At 37.8% G+C, this 27,660-nt stretch overlaps 1 protein-coding gene across 7 annotated transcripts in view; it reads left to right on the plus strand.

Moving 5' to 3' along the window:
• FARS2 (phenylalanyl-tRNA synthetase 2, mitochondrial) overlaps window positions 1-27,660 on the plus strand; it is a 255,083-nt gene that overhangs the window by 18,345 nt on the left and 209,078 nt on the right. Inside the window, exons 5-8 of one of the 7 annotated variants that reach the window (XM_074827565.1) lie at window positions 4,584-4,710; window positions 12,709-12,947; window positions 15,336-15,540; window positions 16,048-16,100. The exons of 3 other annotated variants lie outside the window; for them this stretch is intronic. In XM_074827565.1, coding sequence (XP_074683666.1) covers window positions 15,444-15,540; window positions 16,048-16,100 — 150 coding nt within the window. In that variant the 5' untranslated portion in view covers window positions 4,584-4,710; window positions 12,709-12,947; window positions 15,336-15,443. Of the gene's footprint in view, window positions 1-4,583; window positions 4,711-12,708; window positions 12,948-15,335; window positions 15,541-16,047; window positions 16,101-25,308; window positions 25,329-27,660 lie in introns of those variants that run through there. 3 more of the 7 variants (XM_074827581.1, XM_074827610.1, XM_074827600.1) reach the window with 3 other exon arrangements.

The raw sequence follows: 27,660 nt of genomic DNA on the forward strand, positions 1-27,660 counted from the left end.
TCTGCCAAGCATATATTAGGTAATATATTTACATCATGAAATGGTATCTTATTACACATCACTCTTAAAATGTAATATCACGTAGTACCTAAGATTTGCAGCTGTCAAACTACCTGTTCAGAGCATCACTGATGGTATTATATAAAGATGTCATCCCCAGCTCTGAATACAAAATTCTTTGAAAACCGTGGTGATACTTCCTACTGATGGTTGCTAACAGAGGTTCCCTTCTGATGGCCTGTCCAACACCTTTTGATATTTATAGCCTGTGATTGCATTTGGTACTAGACTCTCTAGCTTTTACTCTCATAGGAAGCCAGAGCATAAATAGATATGTGAAACATCCTCTCTGTAGAAAGCTGTTGATGGTAATTCTTGAGGTTCTCTGTTCATCCTGAACTAAAATCCTAGATAGGAATAAACCACACACTCAGTAATGAATGTGCACCAGGTACTGATGACTTTAATGCAAGTGATCTTTGCATCTTCTAGTCATCACTGTCATCATATCTTCTTATGTAAGGTAATAAATAATATAAATAATTTTAAAAAGCTGATTCTTGAATATCAGGTAAAGTCTCTGGGCTGACTGTTCCAGCTAAGACAGCTCTCTGGCATTGCGTAGTAGCAACAGGATGTCATACAAGTGGCATAAAAAACTGAAAACCTCCTTTTCTTGGCTTCTCTAGATGCTATAGAAAAAGATATTGTTAGGTTCACTTCATGCCTTTACTCTCTTTTTGATTGTTGCAAGAAAAAAATGTGCTATTTATTTTCTCAATGAAATGCTGAGTGCTCGGAGATTAACTCAACAGAGAAATGCAAAACCTTTACTACAATGAGCAACTTTACCCAGATGATTTATTTGCTGAAAATAATTAAGGATGTCTGGGTAGCTGAAAACTTTCATCTACTGTGCAGCAGAAGGAGCATCTGGTTTGTTTTGCTCATTTGTTTGCTTTGCTCATAGAAGTTTCCTCATTTTCCAAGCCAGCCAGGAAAACCAGCAGAATTATTTAAACAAAACTCCCTCTAACACACTACTGTAAGGCCAAATAATTAGATTCATACTCTCAGAGTGGATACACAGAACAGCTTAGAAACAAAAACAAACTCCCCTGATTCAGATGACACAAGTTGTTTTCTGGTATAAGAGGACAGAGAACAGAGTTCACCTCTCTGATAGTAGGCTGGTGGGACTTTGCCAGCACTAGGACTGTTCTCCTAGAAGGACTCTCATGTTCCTGAGGTAGAGTGGGAACTGAAATAACCTGGTGCGAGCAGCAGCAAAGATTTTATGCATTTCATTTGTTCCTCCAGTGTGGCTAAAATAATGGCATTTCAGGTGTCCAGTCTCTTAGGAAGGAATCTCTTTAAGCAGGTAAATATTATACTTTTAAAGCTATTTTCCACAAAGTACCTGTGTGTGTGAGTAGAAATAAGCCAAAATAAGTTTATTAAAATATTCAGTGGCACACGATTGTTGTGATTTAACCCCAGCTGGCAACTAAGCACCACGCAGCTGCTCACTCCTCCCTCTGCCCCTGGTGGGATGGGGAGGAGAATTGGGAAAAAAAAGGCAAAACTCATGGGTGGAGGTAAGAATGGCTTAATAACTGAAATAAAATAATAATAATAAAAATGAAAAGGAAGATAACAAAAAGAGAAATAAAACCCAAGAAAAGACACATGCACAAATGCAGTTACTCACCACCCGTTGACCGATGTCCAGCCAGTCCCTGAGCAGCAGTCGGCCCTCCCACCAGCCAACCCCCCCCAGTTTCTATACTGAGCATGACATCCTATGGTGTGGAATATCCCTTTGACTAGTTCGGGTCAGCTGTCCTGACCATGCACCCTCCCAGCTTCTTACGCACCTGCTTGCTAGCAGAGCATGGGAAACTGAAAAATCCTTAATTTAGTGTAAGCACTGCTCAGCAACAACTAAAACATCAGTGTGTTATCAACTTTATCTTCATACTATGTCCAAAACACAGCACTGTAGCAGCTACTAAGAATAAAATGAACTCTATTCCAGATGAAACTAGGATAATGACAAAACTGAGATTTTGTACTTATTGTGTCACTGATTACCCATTGATTGTTCTGTTTATATGAAAGTAATACCTTTTTCAAACTGTGCCTTCAGGCTCTGATTCAGATATTTAAACTGGAGTGGATGCTTTTGCTGGTTGTACTTTTATAAATGATGGTTTCCAGAAGTATAACTGTTATGGGTGGGCTAGTTACCAAGTTCTTTATTTTCAGGGAGACTGGTACTGACCATTATTAAGTCTGGAAACCTGGATGGAAAGGAAAGGGAAGAAAACCCCTGCTTTTGCATTGTAATGGGCAGATACTGAGTAATTCTGGATACATTCAAGAAAAAGATGTGTTGAACAAAACTGTAACAATTTATGGTCACTATGTATGTGATATTTTCAGGTCTGGGTAGAGTAATTCTTACTAGTTAGCTGTATTTAATCAAACACGAATGCAAGACAGATTAGAAGAGTAAAATGCAGTGTAAAATTAAGACATGGAGAATTGAGTCAAGTTTTGTTGCTGTCATGCACATCTGCTTTTTACAGAAAATGCTGAAACTTTGTTGTGGGTTTTTTTTGAGCAGGTTTTTAGTAAAGTGAAATGTTTTTGAAGGTTAAAGTTTAGGAATATGTCTGTTTAGGTGATGACAGTTTCTTCTTAAATAAATTAAGAATGTTATGCACACAAGAGACAAGGTGCCCTGCTCTGGGATGAATCCTGTCCCCCACAAGACCATTATGAAAGGATACAGAATGGTCTCAGTAGGCTGTTGAACTATGGATCAGTGATACTGCTTTCGGGCATGCTTTTTTCCTTTTCATAATGAGAACGATTTAATGCTTGATAAAATCAGAAAATGTGTGATATCTTTAAATAATTTTGGTTTGTACTGTTCTCAGAGGTATGAGGAGAAGCCTTCAACAATGTGTGCAAAGCCATATCCAAGGCTTTTTAAAAATCATCTGCTCTGTTTGTTCTTATAGCGTGGGCAAGATCTGTCTGCCACGGCAATGTACCTTACTCATACCTTATTGAAACACAGATGTTTTAAAAATAAGATGCAGTAAACTAAAGGAGGGAATAGAAAGGGTATTCTGCTACTAACATGGGATAATTAACATTAAAGGAACTTTAAGTTTTCTCCTGATAGGTTTTTTTTTTTAGTAGAAGTAAAAATTAAGGTTGTCCGTTTCGCATTCAGGTTTTCAGTGATGCAGGCTTTGCTCCAACTGTTTCATAAAAATATTTATTTAAAAAAAACAAACAGCTGTTTTTATTGGACTAGAAAGGGGATGTCATGTGAATAATGCTATAGTTAAAATCCTGTAACCCAACCTGGAGAGTTTATTTGCTTTGGTGGAAGGCTTTGTTTATTTGGATTTAAACAGAATCTTCTGCTTGGCATTTTATCTGAGAGTTCCCACTCTTAACCCACATTATTTAAAAAAATGTGGGCCACTTCACGGATGAACCAAATCATGTTAGCTGCTTTTTGTTACTTGACTGTGGGTTCATGCTAATGTAGGGAAGACAAAACAGTGGAAATAATATGCATGGCTACAGTGTTGTCTTTTATGCTTCAGCTGGAAGAGCCGGGTTTTGCAACTGGTACTTGGTAAAGGTGCTTGAGACTTTAGGAACCAAGTGTCTTGCTTCAGTCCCAGGAACAGTTGATCAGACTTTCTGCAGCTTTTGTTGAGATACAAAATTTTGAAGACAACCAAGTTTAAAGGAATTTACACAATCAAAATAACTTTAATTTTGAAGAAATTAGTTTCATGAGTATTGAATTGAACAGAGAAATAAGCTTTCAGTGGTGCATAGCTTTTCTGTGATGCACCCAGTGCAGCATCTGTTTGCTTTGTTTTATTATGGGCAGTTTTTAAAACTACTGTTTGGAAGTTTTTAAAAATCTGTTGTAGTAACTATGAAGAAACTCTGGCCTTGTGCATACGTCTACAGAACTCTGGCCTGTGTGGATACATGTTTGCTCACATTTTGTGATTTGTAGCTCCTCAAAAGGGCTTTTTGTTGTGTTCTCCTTTCTCTTCATACGTGTTTATATAAGCATATTTTAAGTTTAATTCTGTCACATTTTTGCCATATGAAAGGAAAAGTTTAGTGCTAAACAGCACAAGTAGTATGATAAGATTATTTTATATTGCAGAGATGGTGGTGAATATAAAGGTCTATCCTGTTCTGGATAACTTTGTGTGAATCCAGACAGTTTTATGGGATTGAGTTGCTTTGATTGAGGTGGTAGAATTGATGATGTTAAACAGAACAGGTTTTTTTTCAGCTGTGTATGTCATCTATGAAAAATAAATACAGCTCTGAATCAAAAGGCCAGCTTGAAAATATCTGTCTTAGCAATTTTGAATTGCTTTTCAAAACTCTTATGCATTCATTCATTGCTAAAACAGTGTTTGGAGCTGGTAAAGGTTAGTGCTAAAGAAGAGGCATTTTGCTTTCAAAGTCATGAATGCAAACCAACCTGTATGCTTTAGTTTTCTCTTCCATCCCATTTGTTTTTGTAGTGGTACTTCGAGAGACCTGAGCATTCCTCATTTTACCTTCTGCCAGCTCTGACCTCCATTTTCAAGCCACATTTAGAATCAGCAGAAGGATGGTACTCATCACCATTTGGGGAGGCCAGCAGAGGAGGTAAACTGAGCTTGTACCATGGTTCTGATACTTCTTTTTGAATGGAGATACCTTCCACTGCTGTTATCTCCAGAAGAGTACTAACTTTTTGAATTTTGAAGTGCCCCTCTCATTTAGGATTTTGCCATCAGTTCCTTCAGTTGGTCAGAGGTATTCTTTCGAAAGTCTTTCTAAAGATGTTTTGAAGGCAGTGATAATTGCAAAGCTTTTGCTCATTTAAAAGGAAGTTGTTGGAGTCTTCTATTGTGAATTCTTACAGCTACTGACTTGCCATGTACTTCCAAGGGTCATCTTAACATGTTATTGTGTTCACAGCAAGTAGTTGTTAAATCATGTAAGGCCCAAATAAATATTTTAAACAAATGGGTCTGCTGAAAGCATGTGAGTAGTGCTGAGGGAATTGTATTCTTTTATATTTTTTTCTGGTAAGGGATATTTATTAGGGTGAGCAGATGGACACTACTCGTTTTTGGCATTCATTGATAAGCCTGCTACCTCTCCAGGTGGCTCAACAAAAATGATAACACTGTGGCACTGCTCCCATTTTATTTTTATTTCTCTCAGTCTAGTTAGTCACCTGTCTCTGTTCTCCTCATTTAGAGCCATCTGCTGGATTTTTTTGCTTCTGTTTTTTGGTTGTTCTCTATTCTAAAGTCAACAAGGGATCTCCAAGAGGGACTGATGCAAAGTCTTCGTATGTTTGCTGAGTATTGGGCTCAAGGATGTCTTCTTTTTGTCACCTTCTCTGTAGCCAGCTTGCAAGTTTTGTTTTCCCTGGCCTGTCTTCATGAAGTAATCCATGCAACACTGAATTATGCTTGTCCTTAGTGGACTGTTCAACCACTTTTCATTATTAATATAGTGATTGTCTTTTATGTTGAAATATTAAAAGAATGAAGAGCAATTGAGAATCCATCCTCTGTTGCATTTGTTCTCATCACAAGAGCAGAACAGAAATATGTCACACAAGTGATTAAAACACAAGCTTTATCTATATAAAAATACGTTTTAAAAAGTTTAATCAAGAATTTATTCTTTGAAGAGATGAGATAGGGAACATGCTTCTAAAATGGAAAACCTTTTATTGTGAGTGTGTGAGACTGTCTAGACTGTGTTTAGAGATAACTGTGTAGGGCTAACACACACCTATCGTGAGCATGCGTCTGTGAAGTAAGCCAGTAGCTTCTTTTCCCCACTTGCTAACTGTTCAGGTTGAAGTCTCCTCACTTGGATATTTTCATTGATAAATGTGCTCCATTTTCTTAGCAAGTCTTTTGAATATATGCAGTTTTCCTGCATATTAGTTTAAAATATATCACTTGGTTGGATTTGAGAATGGGATCAGCGAAACGCATATACTTGATATCAGACCAAACAACTTCTCTGGCTGAAGGGCCAGGCTACTGTTTCACAGCTCTGTTTCCCTGTGCTTTCCTACTCTTCTTTCCTTCTTCCTTGCTAATCATCCTCCTTCCATCACCTTGTAGGGCAAAGCTGCTTTGGTGTGAGTGGGGAGTGGGAAGTCCCCAGCCCTCTCCCCCTGAGAGACCCTGGAGGTTAATGTGATGCATGCAGACCATGAATTTGCTGCTGTCTTTTGTTGAACATGTATTCAGTATTTGGCACAGAGCTTCTCTCGTTCACCCATCTTTCTGTTGAGTCCAGCCTTATTCTTTGGCAGATCCTGTTGAAATCAGTGGACCTTCTTGTGGAGTGAGGAGCCATTGGTTGGTGTGTGTAAAACTGCTCTGGAGGGACCCACAGAGTTTGAACTCACAAGCAGTACTCATAAACAGCTTCCGCGAGAGCTCAGCTTCCCTATCCCTTTGGAGAGCCAGTACTAAGCTATTGGACCTCGTTCCCAGGTTTCCATTTGTGGTTGCAAATTTTATTCTCAAAGGCATTATTAAAACTGATATAGGCAACACTAGAAGAAAAGTCAATGTAGATAAACATACAGCTTAACTTTAATGAGTACATATTATGTGTGACCACAGGTATAAGAGAAACTGAGAAATTTGATCATGTTAAACTCAGAATTACTTGTTTGTTACTTGTTAATTATTAAGATTATTGTGCCATGTTGCTCTTAAGGTTTGGGAACACTGATATAACTGATCTTACTGCCTAGTGGCAGTACTGTAAAGAATACGCAGTTTGAATTTCAGTTCCAATTCCTCTTTCTTGAATATGTTTACCAGAAAACAATAGAAATATTTTTCCTTGCAGACATCTGGGATGTCTTTTGCTCCTTCCCACTCCAGATATTGTACTGTCAGTGCATCCTTTTGCAGCTCTTGCTCCCAGCTGCTTCTATAGGGACACTGAATATCACCAGATCTTTCTCATTTCTTGGCTTGCCCCTGCCCTTTTTCCCCCCTTCTTATTGGTTGTGTGCTTCCCCCTATCCTGTACTTATTTTGTTATATGTAGCTGTTGAAAGAGTTTCTTTTGCCACCAGCCATCTATTTAAGGAAATGTCTGAGCACCTCATTATCCTCATTATGGTTACTGCATTATTTTCTCATGAACTATCCTTATGACTATTCTTGCTCTGCTGTTTTAATAGCCATTGTCAGAGGTACAGAAAGGACAAATCTGAGGAGGTGAAGAGTGAAGTACTACAGATTAGGTTTTTTTGTTTTGTTGGTGTGAGATTTTATGATTTATTTTTCTGAGTGGTAGTGTAATATCTATTCTGGGATTCATACTAATAATAGATTATTGTAATCAGTTCTATCAGCAATGGCTTTAGACCACTGAGAACTGATGTAATCCACAGTGATAAAGCTACTGGGTAATCAAGAGTGAAATTTATAGATATTTACATATATTTACATTTTTACAGAGTTCTTGAAACTTTTCTGCATGCCAGTTTGCCTCTGGTGAACAACATATTTTATCTATGGCTTTGAACTCTTAGTAACTTTTTTTTTTCTCTGCACGAATATTCTGTTTGATGACTACATTTTTGTAATATTGAGCTTTAAACTACAGTAAACAAACAGAAGTGATGATAGCAGTAGTTTGCCATTTGTGATAGAGAACCATGTCAGCATAGTTGAATTTAGTCTGACCTCAGTTATCCCCCCCCCCCCCATATCAGGTACAAAAAAAATTCTTTTGATGTTTTCAGGAGGGATTTCTATATAAAAGGGAGTCAACCTAGGTATCTGGGTTTTAACATTGATGATCTGGACCAGTGAGCAGTGATATGTGTTCCATCTGTGTCAGTCAGAACTGCTTGAGGGAGAACCTCGCCGGAGTCCATATTGTTTTTATTTCAGTAGTTTAATTCCCCCTCTCAAGTTCAAGGTATACTGCTGATACGGAAAGGTTTGTAGTCACTTTCTGTGGCTTTCTACTAACCTCTGAAATGAGGCAGCACTCGAGTCGCAGAATGGATTAGTAAAGAATAACTAGATTTTAATGCAAAAAAGCTTATGTGTGTTTCTCATCCTACTTCATTTCTCACAATTCATTTTCTATTCCAATTTGAACCTGTAGAGAAACCTGCCTAGCAGATATTAAATAGGCCATCTTTTGGAAGTAGATTGAAAGTGTAGACCCAAAAGCAATGATTCATAACAAGTGTGTCCCTTCCATTTTAAATCACAGTACAAATAGCCCAGTATCTAATGCAAGACATAGGTAACACATTATTTCCTTGAATCAAAGCTGACATATGTAGGTAATAACACTGAGGCATTCCTACATTTGTTTATTTAATAATGTAGAAATAAAAGTGTTTTAAGAGAGTAATAAAACAATATTGTCAAAGTTTAGGTATTAACCAAAATGCTTTGTGAGAGAGCATTTTTAGCAATTTTTGTGGTGAAACTTGCTCATTTGCCTCATTTGAGGCAAATTTGAAAGAGGGTGTCTGTCAGTTCTAAATTTCCTTTGCTGCTGTTGCACATACTTATTTATGTTTCAAGTGTTCTCCTTTACTGCTGATCTTCTGCTTGGTGCTTTTTTAAAGCAACTGGGCTCAATCCTACTGTCAGTTAAACCCGTACAGCTACATGAAGCATCTGACCCATAGGTCAGTGTTCTATCCTTTGCTCTCATAAAGAACTGAGATACTAATATTATCATCTACAGATGAATTGCAGTGTGGTGGAGAGGGGATAGCATGCTAATGTGGGAGATCTTTGAATAAAACTCCTGTCTTTTTGAAAAGTAGAGGTGAAAATAAATAAATGGGTGATTACTAAATATTTTAGAACTTCACCCTGCTTGGAAATTCACCTTAAGGAAGGTCAGTCTAGAGAGTAGGTAAGTAGAGGGAAATGCATGTGACCCTTCAGTTGTATAGGTCCTTAAAATATATGTTTTTCTCCTCCTTGTTTTTGTTTTTAATATATCACACCATTACTGATGTGAAAGTAGGAAGGAGCATTATATTTAGATTAACAGTGTGAGTGGGATGGTCAGAGGGTTTTCATCTATTCTTTCCATTAACTTCTGACTAGGGCAGGGCATATCTTTTAAAGAGATGTTCAGTTTCAGTGTAAATACTTTAGTTAATGGAAATCATATCACACACGTTCCCAGGTAATTTCAGAGAGGAAGAGAGATTGGAAAGAAGCGTTCTTCAGTCAACTATAGAAAAGCAAAGATGAGTAACAGCTTTTAATCAAATATAAATAATTCATTTCTGTATGCACATTTACACACACATATGTAAATGGCACTGACATGAATGATTATCCACTGCAGCAAATTTGTTACCACCTCCTGGATTGGATCTATTCCAAATCAAGGCCTGTTGATAGACTGGGGAACAATTCTATTTCAACCCTGCTCCCTACCCCAACTTTACAGATAGTAGTGTTTTTCCTTTCCAGATGTGTCCCTTTCCACAGTATGCGTGGCTTGGGCTTTTCTCACCTTTTCATCTTTCCTCACAGATGTAGACAGGGATCAAAGTGCTCTTGTATATTCAAACCAAGGTTACAAACAATATATGCTTCATTTACAAGAAATATAAACATAATTTAATTGTGCTTCCTATTGTCAGAGTTGCTCTTTAATGCTTGTGTGGTAAAGCTAATTAAATGACACACTGATAGTTTCAAACCATGATTTATTTTCCTGTGTATCTGAAACAAAATCTTTATCTTGGTGGTTGCAGTTGCCAGCCACCTTTGTTGTTCTGGGCTTGGAAAATTACAAATTCACATTTCTAAGCTTCTTCCATAAGGAAAGTATGCTTATAAAATGAAAGGTCTGTTTCTGCTCTCATCCCCCCCCCGTTCCAGAAGCTGGAGACTTTAAGTAGAATGCCAAGTGATATGAGATGCTCTATAAAAATGTGAAAATGAAAGGACAGGCATGGATGGAGGCGTCTACTTTATTTTTTGACTTTGTTTTCTGAATTGAAAGGAGAGCCTTTAGAGCTGAGCAGTTGTCCTATCTGTTCATCACTAAAATAGTCTCAAAAAACCAGGAAGAGGCAAGCTTACTTTTACATGCCTGTCTTCTAACCATTTGGGTTTTCTAGGGGTAACAAGAAAAAAATACCTCCAGTGAAGAAAATATTAATTTTTTTTCCTTCCAGGTATCACAAAGAAGTACTCCTTCTTTCCCAAGTGTAGATAAATCAACAACAAAAGTTCAGCTGATTTTCTTTCTTTTCTTTTTTTTTTAATCTCTACAATTATTCCATCTTATGCCAGTGTGTTATCATTGTTTGTTCCTTCTAAAACTTTACAGTCCCTTTGAAGTAATCAGTACAAGTTTAGGGGTCACGTGCATAGCTACTTAAACTTGTGAATTATGATGGAAGACACTTCTGTTAAAGTTTATGCTGTGCAGATAAAGGCATGTAAGATTTTCAATTAACCTGAAAGATTGAAGCATTACAGCTATTGTTCCTGCCTTGTGAGAGGTGAAGAAATGGTAACCTGCTCATTAGATATGGATAGTATTAAAGCAGGAAAATCATTCTGTTTTCTTAATACTTTGGGAATGAAATTACTAGTTACTTGTGGGTTTTTGATAGATTCCTAAATAAAGGGAAGAACAATAATTAACCAGGACCTGCGTGAAGGCTACTGCAATAGAGGTAAGTATTATGACACTGGAGAACAGATACACCAAAATAATACTTATGCTGGTTGATCATGCATGCAGTATGCATTACTGGTTAATCTGAGGCCAAAAAACTAGAAGGATTAAATCTTTGGGTACTATGGGATGATGGGGCAAGAACAGCCTTGTGGTTTTGTTCTGGTATTTCATTATCTATTTTTGTTTTCTTAAAGTTAGTTCAGTGTATTTTTGCGTGAGAGAGAAGCTTCTTCAGGGAGTGATTCAGAGCAGGTGCCTCAAATGAAGAAAATCTTCTATTTAGTTGGTAGAAGGACAGCTTTGGTTTTTCAGGATGCTGAGTGTTTTGCTCTGATCTGCTGAAGCAGTTAAGGAGACGTTTAAAGTATTATGAAAACACTGAAAAGTATAAATGCTTTGCTGAGTTGGTGTCAGATCGCATAGAGACTTACAGGGGAACTAGAGATTAGAGGAAGATTAGAGGAGTGGGAAATATGTATTGTAAATGAATAATGAAAGGTTGTGGCCAGAGAAGGTAAGATGTTTATAAAGAGTAGAAGGATGATGTTATGTAGGAGAGTGAGCTCACATATGTCTATGGCCATGTATGAGTTTGTTGCAGTGAGAGGGAAGAAAATAGAATATGAGGCATACCTCAGTCAGATTAAAAGGTTGAAAAGAAATAATGACACAAGAGAACAGTGTAAAACTTAATACATTTCTTTTGAATATTGGCAAAATGCTCTAGGGGAAAAGAATACAAAAAACAAATGTAGAGTTAAATAGGGCATTGAAAATGTGTCATAAATATATAGTGGAGATGGAGTGGGTTAGAAAGAAGGTAAACCAGAAAATGTTTTATATGCTACAGCAATTCTGAGAGGAGTAAGCGAAGACTTTCTCTTTTCAGATGGTGGTGTCTCCATCCCTTCCTATTCACACCTCACTGCACTGTCTGCTAACACCCTCTAGATGGTGTTGGGGGATACCAGCGTGTTGAGTTTCTCCTGACTCCATGAGTTAGGATGGATATGTGGTGTGTGGTGGTGGTTTTTTTTATTTTAAATATATATAAAGTTATTTTTGACAAAGTGTTGGCATAATTGTAGGTGGTGTTTGAGCCAGTGCAGATTTAAACACTTAGATGAGGAAATCAAATGCAGTCATGAAGAAAATGGTCTTTATCCTTTACTTAAAACATTTCATGGATACTGTAGCCTGTTATTTCATAAGAATTTATGAGCATACAGCAGAGTATTTCTAGGGAACCCGTCTCTGGTGGGGATTATGTAAGTTTTGACTTGGCTTTTCTTTGGGTTGCATGCCTGTGTTTCTCAATGGCAAGACACTGTTTCAGAGCTCCACATCTTCCTTTTCTTAGCACAGCTAAGAGCCACAACCTCTGCTCTCTGGTAAAATGGAATGAACACAGTCCTTAAAGAAACTGCAACATTCTGTTGTGTGATGTCTAAGTACTTGCATCTGCTCTGTTGTTTGGAAAAACTAAGCAACCCATCACCCCCCACATACCTGCTAGCAGAAATGGAGTGCCATTGCAAGAGTATTTTTGTCTTGTCATATATAAGAATGGAAGTCAATGTGTTACTGCTTGTTTGTTTTTTTTTTTTTTCATTTTCTCTGTTTTCTTTGAAAACAAAAATCTTAAATTATTTTTTAAAGTACTGGAAGGACAAAAGTTTAGTAGTCATCCTTCCTCTTGAAAATCCAAAAATATTTTAAAACATTCTGCAGGACACAAAACATATGGCATCATGTCTTTTAATTATTTTTGTGTGGTGGGGACATGCTGCTTTGCTTTCTGTGGAGTATATGAAATATATGATTGTTGCATAGGCTTAATGTTAACCATGCATTAGAGGAAATAGTGGGAACCAAAAGAGATTGAAACCTGATTATTGCATTATTATTCCCATATTTTCATAGGACAGTGCAGTGATGCTGTGATCCCTTTATCATCTTTGTGGTCCTTTCCTGGGCTTCACTGAGAAGCCTGGAACTGGACACAGCACTCTAGGTGTGGCTTTACTAGTACTGAGCAGAGGGGAAGGATCATTTCCCTTGACCTGCTGGCAACCGTCTTCCTGATGCAGCCCGGGATGCTGTTGGCCTTTTGTCGCATGTGACTGGCTCGTGGTCAACTTGTTATCCATCTGGACTGTCAGGTACTTTTCTGCAAAACTGGTTTCCTGCTGGTCAGGCCCCAGCATATACTAGTGCATGGGATTGTTCCTCCCCAGGAGCAGTATTTGGCTCTTCTCTTTGTTGAACTTGATGACTTTCCTGTCAGCCCATTTTTCCAGTCTGTCGTGGTCCTGCTGAATGGCAGCACATTCACCTGGTTTATGAACCACTCTTCCCAGTTTTGTATCATCTGTGAATTTACTGAGGATGCACTCTATCCCATCATCTAGGTCATGAATGGAGATGTTAAACAGTATTTGACCTGTATTGACCCCAGGGGCACACTGCTGGTGAACAGCCTCCAGCTGGACTTTTTGCAGCTGAGAACAATCTTTTGAGCTTGAGAGTTCAGCCAGGTTTCAGTCCACCTCACTGTCCACTTATCTAGTCTGTACTTCATCAGTTTGTTTGTGAAGATGTTATGGGAGATGGTGTCAAAGCCTTACTAAAGATGAACACATCCACTGCCAAGCCAGTAGTCTTTTCATAGAAGGCTAACAGGTGGATCAGACATGATTTCCCCTTCATAAATCCATGTTCATGGCTCCTAATCACCTTGGCATGTTTTGGAAGTTATTTCCAGGATTAGTTGCTCCGCCACCTCCCCAGGAACTAAGGTGAGGCTGACTGGCCTGTAGTTCCCCAGATCCTCCTCAACCTTCTTGAAGACAGGACTGACATATTTTCTCCCATCTCTGCTTTCAGCTAAACTTGTCTAGAGAAGACCTTTAGATTGCAGTTGCCTTTCCTTGATGTAACTTGCTTGTTGTTTTTGTAAAGACACTTTTAATTTAAACACTGCAAATAAAGTAGTACTGTTCACTGGATTTAACTTTACTATATGTTGATCAAATCTTCACCTTACAGTTGGAAGCAGGTTAAATTTGTACTGAATATAAATAAGGTCATATGCTAAAAGCAGTGTAATGTATCTTGTTAATTTTTCTTTTCCTCCCTTCCACTTCATTAGCTGGAACCAGCCCAGGTTAATTGAGAGTGGGAACTCTATTCCGGACTACCATCTTTAGAGAATAATCAGTTTTCCTGAGAGCATCATGAGGAGATTGTTAAGGAAGGCATTCATAAAGGCATTCCTTTGATGAACATGAGAAATAATTTATGTGAGCTAGCAGCTCCCTACTACTCATCACTATGAAACTTAGCAACATTCAGTCTGGTCATGGAAGGGAAAGCTTGCAGATTGGTGGGAGCAAGCCAGGACATCGGTCAAGCTGAATTGATTTAAATCCTAGTTAAAAACAGATTCTTTAAAGGACTAGGGAAGCTTTTGTACATTTTATGTTGTTTTCCTTGAAAATGCTTGGTTCTCACTGGCTGGCAAAAAGTGAAATAAGTTGTTTTGTAAATAGTGTTAGTCCTTTGTGCTAAAGTAAGCATTGATTTTGCATTTTTAAGCAATTATACAACCTAACACAAATATAGGTAGTTTCTTAATATTTACACATACTTATTTTATAAAATAATGATTGGTACATTTCCTGCTTACCAGCTAATGATTAATTTTGATTTGGGACATGTACAGTTGCATTTGGATGGAATTTTGAATTCAATTAAAAATACAGAAACCTGACATTATACACTTTTCCCCCAGAACATATTCCACATTTAAAACTAGTGGAATAGACTAAACAGTGGCAATATTTTTATTGGCTGAAGCAGATTGTTTCTGGGTATCATGGTCTTCTAGTTTTTATAATTAATGGATATCATCTTGAGAAGGAAAGGTGCAGGTGGTTTTGGTCTGAGAAGCCTGTTACAATTTTCTTCTGGAAAAGTTATTCATGGAATATAGTGACATATGATTTTTGAAGTGGCAAAAATGTGTTTATATTTTCTTCCATGTTTTTTTAGACAGTTACTCTGATCTATGGTTTATTACAATAATTAAGTATTCTCAGATGTTAGCAGATGCTTGTTTTACTATGCAGAAAGTTAGTGTTCCCCAGCTTTGTTCTTTATACAACTTCACTTTATTGATGGATTTGAGTTGAGTGCATACAGTTTTTTTAGATCTTACTCATTGTCACAGAAGAAAAAATACAAAGAAACTTTCCATGAAACATCTGTTTCTTGGTTTTGCTCCTTTCTATTTGGTTGTATGAGATGAGGACTGTGTATGTATGTGCCGAGTTCAGAATATAGTTCAAGCTTCAACCCAGACTTTGATCCAGCCTTCCTCCATTCCAATAATAATAATTTGCTCTAAGTGAAGGAAGGAAAATAAATTTCTTAACGTGCCTCAGACAAATTTTTATTTTAATTCCACCTTGTCTGCTGTTCTCAAGTAAGGAGACGCCTTTATATTATTTGGGTCTGTGATGCCTGGGCCAGCAGGTCTCTCCTTTCAGATCTGAGGGGCTCATCCCCCAAGCTGCCTGGACAAATGGCAGGAAAAACGGCTGCAGGATCGTCTCTTCTCATTACATCAGCAGAAAACACAAGCTATCTCAGATTTCATGCCATCTGAAATTCGGACCAGTGCACTGGATCTGTTTCCTGGGGCGCATCGCGTGCAGTCAAACCCCAAGGTGATCTGGCTGTCAGAAGGAATCGGTAATGAATGAAGCAAATGGTTGCTATGACTGTTGCAACATGATTGCCTTCAGTGCTGTTTTACTGCCTTATTCTGACAATGAATTAGGTCTAGGATGCATAGGGGCAAATAAAGAATAATGGAATAAAGTATAAATGTATAACTCTATAAATCTACCTCAATGTGCAGTGTCTGAAAGGTTAATATAATATGTAATAGTTAATGTAAATGCTGACAGCTCACGTACTAAAGTGGCTTCTAAGAGATAGCTGCGACCATACTTATGTTACTAACCAAAAAAAAAAAAATCTGATTTCGTATTCTGGTGAATTTTACTTGCATATTAAATTAAGATACTTGAAGAGCAAAATCTGTGGTATTTGGGGTTTGCTATGGGAGCCCTGTAACCTTTAAATCAATTTAATAGCAGTATGCAATAGCATTTGCTAAACCATGCTTATGTTTAGGGAGTCTGGTTCATCAAGGATATCTTAAATTATTGGGTTTCACAACATTTTTTTTTGCAGTGGTGGTGGTGCCCGCAGCATCTTCCAGCTCTGGGCAAAGCAGTTACATATATGTAAGTAGAAGTTTTTTGTTACCTTGGCGGTGTTTATCTTCTGCTTTGAAGTAGCTTGCCATGGTTTGAAAATACATTTCTCCAATGTGTACTCTGAACATTTCAACTTCAATGTTAAAACAAAAAAATATTTTTCACCTTTGTTACTTAGTGCTTTTACTCAATTGAATGAAACGGCCAGTGAGTCATTAGGTGCTTTCTAGGGAAAGATCATTCTGCAGTTACTAAGCTTTCCACTTTTGTGGAAAGTGGAAATTCTCCTTTACCCAAACCTGTGAAGTCTATAATTTTTTGAATTGGAGATTTTTGCCAAAGGGGTTTTTTTTTGTCAGGAAAAAAAAAAAAAAAATCCCAAACTCAGTAAAATCATTATTCTTTTGAGATTACTTCTGAATGACTCTGTGTGTGTAGGAACATACCAGTTGGCATCCATGCTTGCATACGTTTGAATGATGGAGATCCTGAGGGGAACCAGGACTTGCTTTGGGAAGTGATTCTTAGAAATTTCTGGATGTGTGGCTTACAACATTATGTAGGACCTTCCTCTACAAGCAAAAAGCCTTTGGCTTTGCTGAGTACTTTTATTAAGCCATTAACAGATATGCTTTAAAACAGATATGTCTTGTACAGATGTGTTCAATACTGATGATACTGGTGTGGCCAAATCTGACGTGCAGGAAGAACTGAGCTGATTAAATGAACAGATGCCATTCAGATGGTAAAAGACTGTTCTAAACTCTGCTCTGGCAGTTTTCAACAAGTGCTTGAAAAAGGAAATGAACATTTTTATTGAACAAGTTGTTATTCAGTTTTAATGTAAATTTATATTATTCTGCAACACTACTGCTGCTTCATCATCTGTCAGTAGATCTTCTGGGGGCCAGATCTTTTCAGTCTCAGTAGTCCTGCTAAAGTCAGTGTGGCTGCTCTGTGCAGTTCTTTTACACAAATAAAGGAGGAGATATAAGAGGAGGAGAAGGCACATGTGACTGTTTTGTCACATGAAGCCTGATCACTTTCTCTTCTTTTCCTCCAGATTCTTGTCCTTATTGTGCTGAAATTTACTTTAAGAATTGACAAAAGAAGGATTTTCATCAAACTTTGAACGATTGAATTGTTATGCAATTTTTACAGGAATTCACCAGACAGAGGTCAAAAAAAAAAAAAAAAGATCTGTATATCACTTCAGGCCAAAAATTTGGCAAGATTATTTCTTGTTTCAAAAGAGAAAAATTGCTGTGCCTCATTAGATTCATTCCACAAAGTGGTATGTTTCACCTGGTGTTATCCATTGCTCCATAGAGTCCGCCTTTAAAAGGGGAAATGCTTCAGGAGATCTGCTAAAAGTCTTTTTCACTTTAGATTGCTGTAGTCATTGATTGGTATTAGCAGATGAAAACAGCTCTTCCCACTTCCTGCAAACCCTATTTTAGGTACTTCAAGCATGGACAATTATTTTGCAAGTTAGTAGCATCCTAATGTGCAGAGAAAATTAAGAGTTTCAGATATACTTAAAATTGTGAGGAAAATCTATTTTAGGTTAAAATCAGTGGATTGTTGTCCCCTTCACCTTTGCTATTGAAACTCCTGTATTGCAACCAAATCATATGGTTTAAGTTGTTATGCAACATGGCATTTGAGGGTGTGAATGACTGTATGCTTACAGCTCCAGAAAAGGATTCAATGAAATGTGGTGGATCAAACAGCACTTGGCTAGCTTCAAGTTTGTGCTTGCGCTTGAATTCGAGTGGAATCAAGCATGAGTCTAATCCAAAATCCAGTAATTAAAATACAGTTGAAAGACTGTGAGATGATAAGACTTTGGGGCAACTCTTAAGTTCTTTGGGGTTTCAATAAGTTTGCAAATTATACTGCTAAAGCCTCATTTTTCTCAAGTACATAATTAGCTTAATTTTTACCCTGTGTTGGTACCCTCTGCAAGCCCAGGTAAGGGCCTTGTGCATTGAGATGCTGAGCAGAGCTGAGTGAGTTTATGATTTTATTGGAAAGAGTGAAAAATCAAGCAGGGTCTAAGCTGATGCCAAGACAGACTTGGCAGGAGAGGAGAGGAATGGCTGATTATCAAATGGAAATTCAGGGAGATTTGAGACCCCGTATGACCCGTGAACAAACGCCCCAGCATTATGTATATGGGGCAGCGCAGCATTAAATTTTAATGCAAATATCCCAAGTCTGTGTGCTTTTATTAATTGTATAATCAATGGAAGTAAGACATTTATGATTTTAGCCAGCTGAACAGTAATGCCTTATGTTGTAAGGTATAAAAGTTTAACCATCACTTCTGTACAGTAGTTTGAATTGGTATGACAACTGTTGTTGCTTGCAAGTCACAAGTGGTAATCTTAAGATCATGACAGTAAAATTTTTATGCTGTACACTCACCACTGCGTTTTATATACAGTACACCAAAAATCTTTTACAGAAAAGAAGTTTATTTACTAACAGTTTAGAGGGGTTTACATTTTTATTGCAGGTAGTTTTCATTTCCCTCATCTGTAAATCTACTCTTTAGTTATTTCATTGCTGCATATAGTCAAGAAAGGAAGATACTTTAATACACATATAAGAAGCCTGTAAGAATTATTATACTAAAATTCATATCTAAACAAAGGGCTCCTAAGATTTAGTACCTTGAAACTTCATAGGAAATAATATGTGCTCTGTAGCAGATGAAAGGTGATAATCCACCTTTTCCCATATGAAAAAATTGAGATTTTTAAAACAGGTTCATGATTTATAATGTAACGTTGCCTGTCCTGCTCCAAAAGTCAGAATAATTCTGGAAGAGGAAAGCCTTAATTTTTGTGTGGTGTGGTGTTTTTTTGTTTTTTGTTTTTTGGTTTTTTTTCTTTTTAAAGAGAGGAGTGGCTGCTGGTCAGGATATTTCCATAATATGAAATATGATTAATTTATTTGTAACTATGTGGGATAAACTTTATGTGAAGTGGTTTGAACATCTAAGAGGATTTTGAAATATGATAGGTTTAATTGGTTTCCAAGAGTCATAGCATATATACTCTGTAGAATAAAGATGTTCCAGAAACGTGGATGAATAGAACTTTCAAGCAACTCACATGACACAAATAGGAGGTCTTGCCTGAAATTACCTTATGGAGACGCCCCACATTCACATCAGATTACTTATTTGGTGTAATTTAAGCCAGTTGAGCGTTAGTAAAGTTTAAAAATTAAAAAACTAGTGTAGGGGTTACTCAGAGCAGGATTAAGCATGGTCTGGAACATGTTCCTCCAACCTAAATACCCCCTAATTCCTGTTCAGAGTTTTCTTTTGACGGACTAGACATTACATACCTGTGAGTAACCACTTTTCTCAGGGACAGAAGTGGAAGTGATGAGACTCACCTCAGGACTACCAAACTGACATTAGATCTGTAAGGTCAGGGAGAAACACAGTTCTGATTTTTACTTGTTACATTAGGTGGAGAACTTCATTGGACTGTCAGATTTCTGAAGACAGCACATCTCCGCTGTGCTAAGGCTGAGGTTAGCATGCTGTGCACAATTTCCTGTCCTTTCTTTACAAGAAAATTGTATCTGGTTTTTCTACACAGGATAACACAGGATATCCACAGTCTTTTGTGGTGTGCTATCTTGTGGGACCTGGATGACACCTTGCTGCTGATATCTTTGAATTGACTATCGGCAATTTCTATGGTTTTTTTTGTTTGTGTGTGTTTTTTGTTTTTTGTTTTTTTTTTTTTTATCCCAAGTGAACGTGCTGTCCTGAAAAAGCATTAAAACCACAATTTGTGTTCAGGATTACTCAAAATTTAACATCTCCCTTGGAGACCAGTGCTTGAGTCTTACACTTGCTAGAGGCAGAGCAACACAGAATGCATTTATTCTGGCTGAAGTCGACTTGCCACTGAGAACAATGACTTCAAATGAAATCTTTTTTGGAGAGGGAGATTTTTTGTTTGTGTGTTTGTTTTATTGCACTTCTTCCCTGACCATATTGGGAACCTGCCTGACAAAGATGGATGACAGGATATTATAAGAAACAAGAATATGAAAGGAATTTGCTTTAGCAGTCAAGAAGCAGTCTGCTTGTCTTTTTCTATCATTTGTATATGCAATTTAAAAAGAGATTATTCTACTTAGTAGAACTGATAGAGGGGAGGAGAGAAAGGGATTGTTTTCTATTCTGAAAGTGTTTGTGAGGGATACCCTTTATCTTATATTTGTTTCTGATGGAAAGATCAATGGGAAGTCTACCAGGAAAAAGAACAAAGACATTTTGGGAGACATATTGGAAATGCTTTTGATGGGATGTTGATTGCGCTTTTAGTTTTCACTTAATTGGCTTCATTCAGGGAAGGGTTATGTGTGCTAACATCTATGTATTTCATCATCAGGTCTGTCTTGAAGTTCTCTGTCCTTCAAAATGCATTAAGTAATCATGTGGGATTTTACATGATGGACATTTTAAAATATCTTCTGTGTTTGGTTTGTTTATTAGAGGGAAAAAAATTAAAGGTGATTTCAAGCTGCTTTATAAAAAGACCAGGCTGTTTCTTTTCACAATTAAACTTAGTTTTCCTACTGTTGTGTTCTTTCTATAATTACTGGGTATTGCCATGCTCTAAGATGCTCTTTGTTGAGAGCTGATAGGTATGTCAGACTCATTCAAACAGCCTTGAAATGTTATTGACCTCCACCTTGTTTTGTAACAGGATGGGTCTACTTGAAACAGCCTGTTTCAGGGAAACAAATATGATATCCTATTCTTTATCGTGTCGTGACCCTCTTGACCCCTATTGCTGAGTTGCCAAATTAGTAATTTTACTCCTAATGTAGTAGATTCTGTGGTAATATAGAAGTGCACCCTGAAATATCCTCTTCACTGGGAGGAACGCTCTATGGTGTGCAATGCAGTGAGAAGAATTTGAGTTTCAGAATTGCATTTTTAGGTTTTTCGGTTGTCCTGCTTAAAAGGTGTCATCAGATGACTTTCTTTGTATGTTTTTGAAACGCATAAAAACATTAAATGCATTCGTACATGCTATATATCTGACATCTTGAATGACTTTTCCATAGTTATGAGCGTTTTTCAATAGGAGGCAGCTGTTACTCCAGTGATATATCATTAAAAAAAAAGATTTTGCTAGATACCACAGGACAGAGGAAAAACAAGTACATTTTTTTTTTCCTCTGCTTTTGCCAGTGTTCACCTGTATTACCTTCTTCTTTTGCCATGAAATAACATCATTGACAGTGAAGCATCATTTCTGAACTGCTGGGGTATGCACATCAGATGTAGCTAGTTTGGAGCCACTGTTGTTTATATTTTATAGCGATGGGCCTTGTGAAAGCCTATAATGAAAGCCTGTAGTGAAAGCCTTGTGAATAAAGTTCAAATATGCTCCTTGCACTTCTGTTTCAATCTGCTTAGGGGTGTTGGAGTAGCAAACCACAGATTAAAAACTTGTTGCTTTAAGAAAGGAGAAATACTTTATTTTCAAGTCCTTCAAGCAGTAAAGTCACAGGCATCATACAGGTTCATATTGGGCTTAATGCTTAATCTCACTGTAGTCAAGAGTGCAGCCAAGATGAAATGTAAGTAAAGAAAAGAAAAATGTTGGGATGTGCAGAGGAGATAGCTTTGGAAAGGTCATTGTATGTTTCGGTGATACCAGTTGAAGTATTGAATCTTGAATATTGTATTCAGTTTCAGTCTCCTTATTCTTTAAAAAGAGAGATCAAAGAGAAAGCAGTAGAATCTACTCAAGAATGTAAGTGATGGAAATGATGACTTCTGTATGAAGGAATGCTTAAAAAAATTTTAAAAAATTGCAATATGTACGATTGCAGTTTGAAGAGTGGAGTAAATACAGTTTGTCAGCTCAATATAATTTCCACAGACATTTCTGGTGTCTTTCCATTAATTTCAGTGGGAGTTTGTATCTAGACCATCTAGAAATCTTAAACACAAGTAGGATGAAATTATAAATGGAAAAAACCTAATCCAAATGGATTTTTCTCCCTATCCTATGCCATGGAACAAGAGGAAGGGACTAATTGAAACGCAGCCATAAGACATTTTAAGTAAATCAGGTACCATTGTTGCAGCATACAATTAACAGGAGGTGTCTGAATGATCACTGCAGTTTGTCTACTGTCGTATTTCCTTCTGTACAAAAAATGCTGGGAAATTTTATAATAGGAAAGGAACATTGTTTTGTTTACTGATAGTACACAGCTAACTGTAGCTGTCAGTGAGCACTCAGAATTTCTTTCTTAAAATTGCTATGAATATTTGTACTCTTGCCAGTTAATCTGAGAGTAGGAATGCCAATGAGGGGAATAAAATATGGAAAATAATGCTGTGTTTTATATAGCACCTGCCATACTCTAGAATGTTAAAGCACTTACTAAATAGATGCTGAGATGGATAAAATATGACAGTGCCTATAAGCAAATACATTACCTGCTAAGCTTTCAGCAATATAGCTGGCATACAGCCATAAGCACCATTAAGACTGTTACGGAAAGAAAGACTTGAATAGACCTCTAAGGGATAACCCCCTATTATGTGTTTCATTAAAAAATTTGTAATAATGATCACAGGAATTATAACATAAACCAAAACAAAACTGGAGAGACCTTGAGATACTGATTAGTCTGTTCTTTGGCCCCAAAAGCAGGCTGAATTTTATACCTGGTTTTTTTAGCACAGCTGTTCAGAAATCTGCATGAAATAATAAAACCACACAAGCCCTCTTTTACAATATGTCACTATTTATAGAAAGACTTCTCCTAATAACTGATACAAGTTTTTCTAACTTTGGTTTTGGTAGGTACGTTGCTGCTTGTCCTAGCTAGGGTACAGTGGAGACAAGGTTATTCCATAGGGTGTGCAACTTCCTTTCAGATCTGAAGATGAAAATGCCTTTAAATTTTTTCCTGTCTAGTCTAAATAGTCTTAGGATATTCAGTCTTTCTACATAGTTCTTCCTTTGAGACTTGTGGTAGTTTCTGTTGCTATCTTTGGACTCTTTCCAACTGCTTCACATTTTTTATAAATGTTATGCCAAAAAATTGACTTTTTTATTCCTTCCTGCTAAACAGGACAGCAGTGCTTCCTATTTTATGGGGTATATAGTCCTGTTTATATTTCTGTATGATGGTTTCTTTTTAAAAAAAAAAACCAACACATTTTGAACTTATATTCAGCTCATGGTCTATTATAACCCCTGATCTTCTTCTGAAGAAGCTGCCATCTGGCTACTTACTTGCTGTGCTGTAGGTATGCAGCTGACTCTCTGCCAAAGTACGGAAACTTGCACTTGCCCCTGAATTGTTCTGTTATTTTTCTGACCACTTCTCTAGTTTGACAGAATAATTTTGAGTTCCAGCCCTGTTAGCCACCATGTCTGCAGTGTTGTCTTTTGATGAGTGACAGATTTAAGCGTGTCCTCTGTTCACTTACGTAGGTTGCTAATGAAAACACTCCTTGAAACTAGACCAAGTTCAGATCCTTGCAAAAACCCACTCAGTACATCTTTTTGGTTTTGCTAGTAAGGTATTAACAATTTTCGGGGGGCCATGTAATCAAAAAATTTTGCCTTCATTCACTAGTAATCTCCTGTAGAAAATACCCGCTTATAAGAAAGCATCCATGAGGGAGTCATCTGCCTTTTCTTTGCTAATACAAGCTGGAAAGCATAAAAGGGGAATGAGGAATCTCCTGTTTTCTGACCTGTGCGATCTTTTCCCCACTGTTTCTCAGTGAGATAGAATAAAAGTTGAAATTTTTAATGATGCGATGATGCATGAGAAATATGACTGTTTTTTTTCTATGTGCAAAGTAGGACTTTATTGTTGAGAAATGATCTCATAGCCCAAAAATAAAAAAAAAGGTGGGGGTGCTTGTTTGCACATTAATAACTACATGTTTGTCGATAGTTGGATGGAGAGGTCAGGGTATTCTGTGGCTGTTTTAGTACCTTTGGTAGGCCTGTGTTTTCTCAGGTTGGAGTCCTATAATGACTGGCTGCTTGTAACAATGCAAATCACAGTTGCAAGAGAAGAGACAAGTATGAAAGTATGCTTTCAAATATCAATGAATAGTCTTTTGCATTCAGAACTTACATTTTTACCTTCTTTACTGTTATATACTTTGTGTCATTGTGGAATATACTCTTTTAATTTATTCAATATTTGTATCTATAGAAGGAAATATGGCATGAGCTAAATTGTATGTCGTGAAGGCATTTTGTGATATACTGAAAAATACATAGAACTCAATGTAGTTTTTTGTGTGTATGGAGAGAGAGGGCCAAACACAGCAGCATGACTATAGCTAGATGTAAAGTCATCAATATTCTTACTGTGGTGTTTTACTGGTCATGTCTTGTTTGTCTGTGGAATTGAAACAAACACTTATTAAGATTAATCCAAGTCTGCTGATAATTACACTAATTGCCCACAGGTTGCTAATAATAAACCTGTGATTTTTGAGAGAGCTGGTAGAAGTTAGCATGACAGATGTACTGACTGCAATAAATTTGATGCTTGTGGAACTTAAACTGAAGAAAGTGTGGATGCCATTAGGATGGAGATTAACATGGTGATTATTTGAAGAGCTGAATGCAGGACATCCATACAGAGATGTAATGTTACTTACACAATATATTTTTGAGTGTATCTAGCATGTCAGAAGGCCATGTTCTAAAGTTCTCAATAAACAGATTTGAATTCCGACTTTAAATGACAAATTCCTGCTGTGTGAAGTACATTTAGTGTAGGATTCAAGCATCAGAACTGTACATGTTTTTATAATTATCTTTATAAGGCTTACCTGGCAATGAGTTGGGTGCTAGCCCTCTGCAAAGTGGCAAATTTCAGCCTTAAGTGTGAGTGTATGTCATCTTCGGGTACACCAGGAGATATCTTTCTATTGTTTATTTCTCAACTTACAGCAAACTTAGCAAAAGTGCAACAAAAAGTACAGCAGGTTAAAAGACCATTAAAATTTAGCTCTATTTTTTTTTTTTTTCTGATGAAAAATTCTGAGTTTGCTCAAAACCAAGAGAGAAGTGTACCAGAGATGGAAGAGCAGATGAATTCCATTAAGAGCTACAAGGACATTGCCAGGGCCTGCAGAGATGCGGTTAGAAAAGCAAAAGCTCAGATCGAGTTTAAATCGGCCAGAGATGTCAAAAACTACAAAAAAGGGTTCTTCAGGTACGTAAACAAGCAGAAACACAAGGAAAATATTTGCCCCGCTGTTAAACAGGAGAGGTAAATTAGTCCCCAACAATGCTGGAAAGGCAGAGGTTCGCAACACTTCCTTGACCTCTGTCTTTACCAGCACTGTTGCACTCCAGGCCTTGAGGACAAAAATCCAGGTTGATGCAAACACGGACCCACCATCAGTGAAGGAAGAGTTCGTATATGAACTATTACAGGAGCTTGACCTCTCAAGTCAATGGGGCCTGACGTTATCCACCCGAGGGTGTTAAGAGAGCTGGCTGATGTCACTGCGAGGCCACTCTCCATAATCTTCGAGAAGTTGTGGAAACTGGGGGATGTCCCAGAAGACTGGAAGAAGGCTAATGTTGCCCCTGTCTACAAGAAGGACTTAATGGAGGATCCAGGAAATTATAGGCCCATCAGTCTTACTTTAATCCCTGGGAAAGTTATGGAATGAATCCTCCTGGGGGCTATCACAAGTCAGATGAAGTATGTGATTGGGAAAAGCCAGCACGGATTCACCAAGGGCAAATCGTGCTTGACAAACCTGATTGCCTTCTACGAGAAAGTAACCTGCTCAGTTGGTGTGGGGCAAGCAGTGGACATTGTCTACCTGGATTTCTCCAAGGGTTTCAGTACGGCTTCCCACAGCCTCCTCCTAGAGAAACTGATGCATTACAATCTAGACAAGGGGTCTGTGCAGTGGGTGTGGAACTGGCTGACAGGCTGCACCCAGAGGGTGATGGTAAATAGCTCCTTTTCAAACTGTCAGCCTGTCACAAGTGGGGTCCCCTAGGGATTGATATTGGGCCCAGTGCTGTTTAATATCTTCATAAGTGATCTGGATGATGGGATCAAGTGTACCCTGATGAAGTTTGCTGATGATACCAAACTGAGTGGGGAAGTGGACACTTTGGAAGGGAGAGCCGCCCTGCAGGAAGACCTGGATAGGCTGGAAGCATGGGCTAAGAGGAACCTTATGAAGTTCAGCAAGGACAAGTGTAAGGTCTTGCACCTGGGAAAACATAATCCAGGAGTGCAGCACAGACTGGGATCTACCTGCCTGGGGAGCAGCTTTGTGGTAAGGGACCTGGGGGTCCTGGTGGACAACAAGCTCAATAATATGAGTGAACAGTGTGATGCTGTGGCAAAGAAAGCCAGCAGAATGCTGGGTTGCATCAACAAGGGCATCACCAGCAGAGATGAAGTCATTATCCTACTCTACTCAGCTCTTGTCAGGCCACACCTGGAACACTGTGTTCAGTTTTCGTTCCTGCTGTTCAAAAAAGATGTGGACAGCCTGGAGAGGGTGCAGAGGAGGGGGCACAAAGATGATCAAAGGACTGGGAAGCCTGCTATATGAGGAAAGGCTGAGAGAGCTGGGTTTGTTCAGCCTTGAGAAGAGAAGGTTTAGGGGAGACCTTACCACCATGTTCTGGTATTTAAAGGGTGGCTATAAAGAAGATGAAGACTCCCTTTTTACAAGGAGTCATATGGAAAAGACAATGGCTAATGGGCACATGTTACTCTTGGGGAGATTCCAGTTGAACATGAGGAAAATTTGTCACAATTACAACAATCAGCCATTGGAATAATCTCCCCAGGGAAGTGGTGGATTCCCCAACATTGGGCAATTTTAAGATTCAGCTGGACAAGGTGCTGGGCCATCTTGACTAGACAATGCTTTTGTCGAGAAAGGTTGGACCAGATGATCCTTGAAGTCCCTTCCAACCTGGTATTCTATGATTCTATTATTTTGCCTTACCTATTCCATATGGTATGAAAATAAACATTAGAACAGAGAAGACATTTGAAAGTGTAAAAGAGAAGAGACAGTAAAAGAGCTTTCCCTAGTTTGCTACTTTGTTGAGAGAAGAAGCTGGCTTTAAGACTTCAAGGAAACAAAGTCTTGTTGAGTGCTTTATAGTTATTTTATTTTAAATTCATGTAGTGCTAAAGAAGACTGAATACCCACAACAGGTCTACACTAGCAATGATAATGCAGGAAACTACCTTTCACCTGCTTCTGTCTTAATTAGATAGCATCAGCCTGGAAGCAAGAGGTTGTAATTTTTTATTATTTTTTATTCTTTCTGTCTGCTTGTATACAGTATTTGATCTTTTCCTGTAATTATGAACAGAGGTGCTGATTGTAATGGTGTATTTTGTGTGTGATTTTGCAATACTCTGTGATTGAAGTCCCCTTCACTGGATGTAATTCTTCTGTAACTGATGTTGAAATGTTAACATCATGCCTTGATTGCTTTCTTTTCCTTTGAGCTGTGTTTCTTGGTAGCTCTATAGTAAGAAGCAAATGAGAACT

The sequence above is a fragment of the Strix aluco genome, chromosome 1 (assembly GCF_031877795.1).
Source record: "Strix aluco isolate bStrAlu1 chromosome 1, bStrAlu1.hap1, whole genome shotgun sequence".
In the NCBI taxonomy this organism is placed as follows: Eukaryota; Metazoa; Chordata; class Aves; order Strigiformes; family Strigidae; genus Strix; species Strix aluco.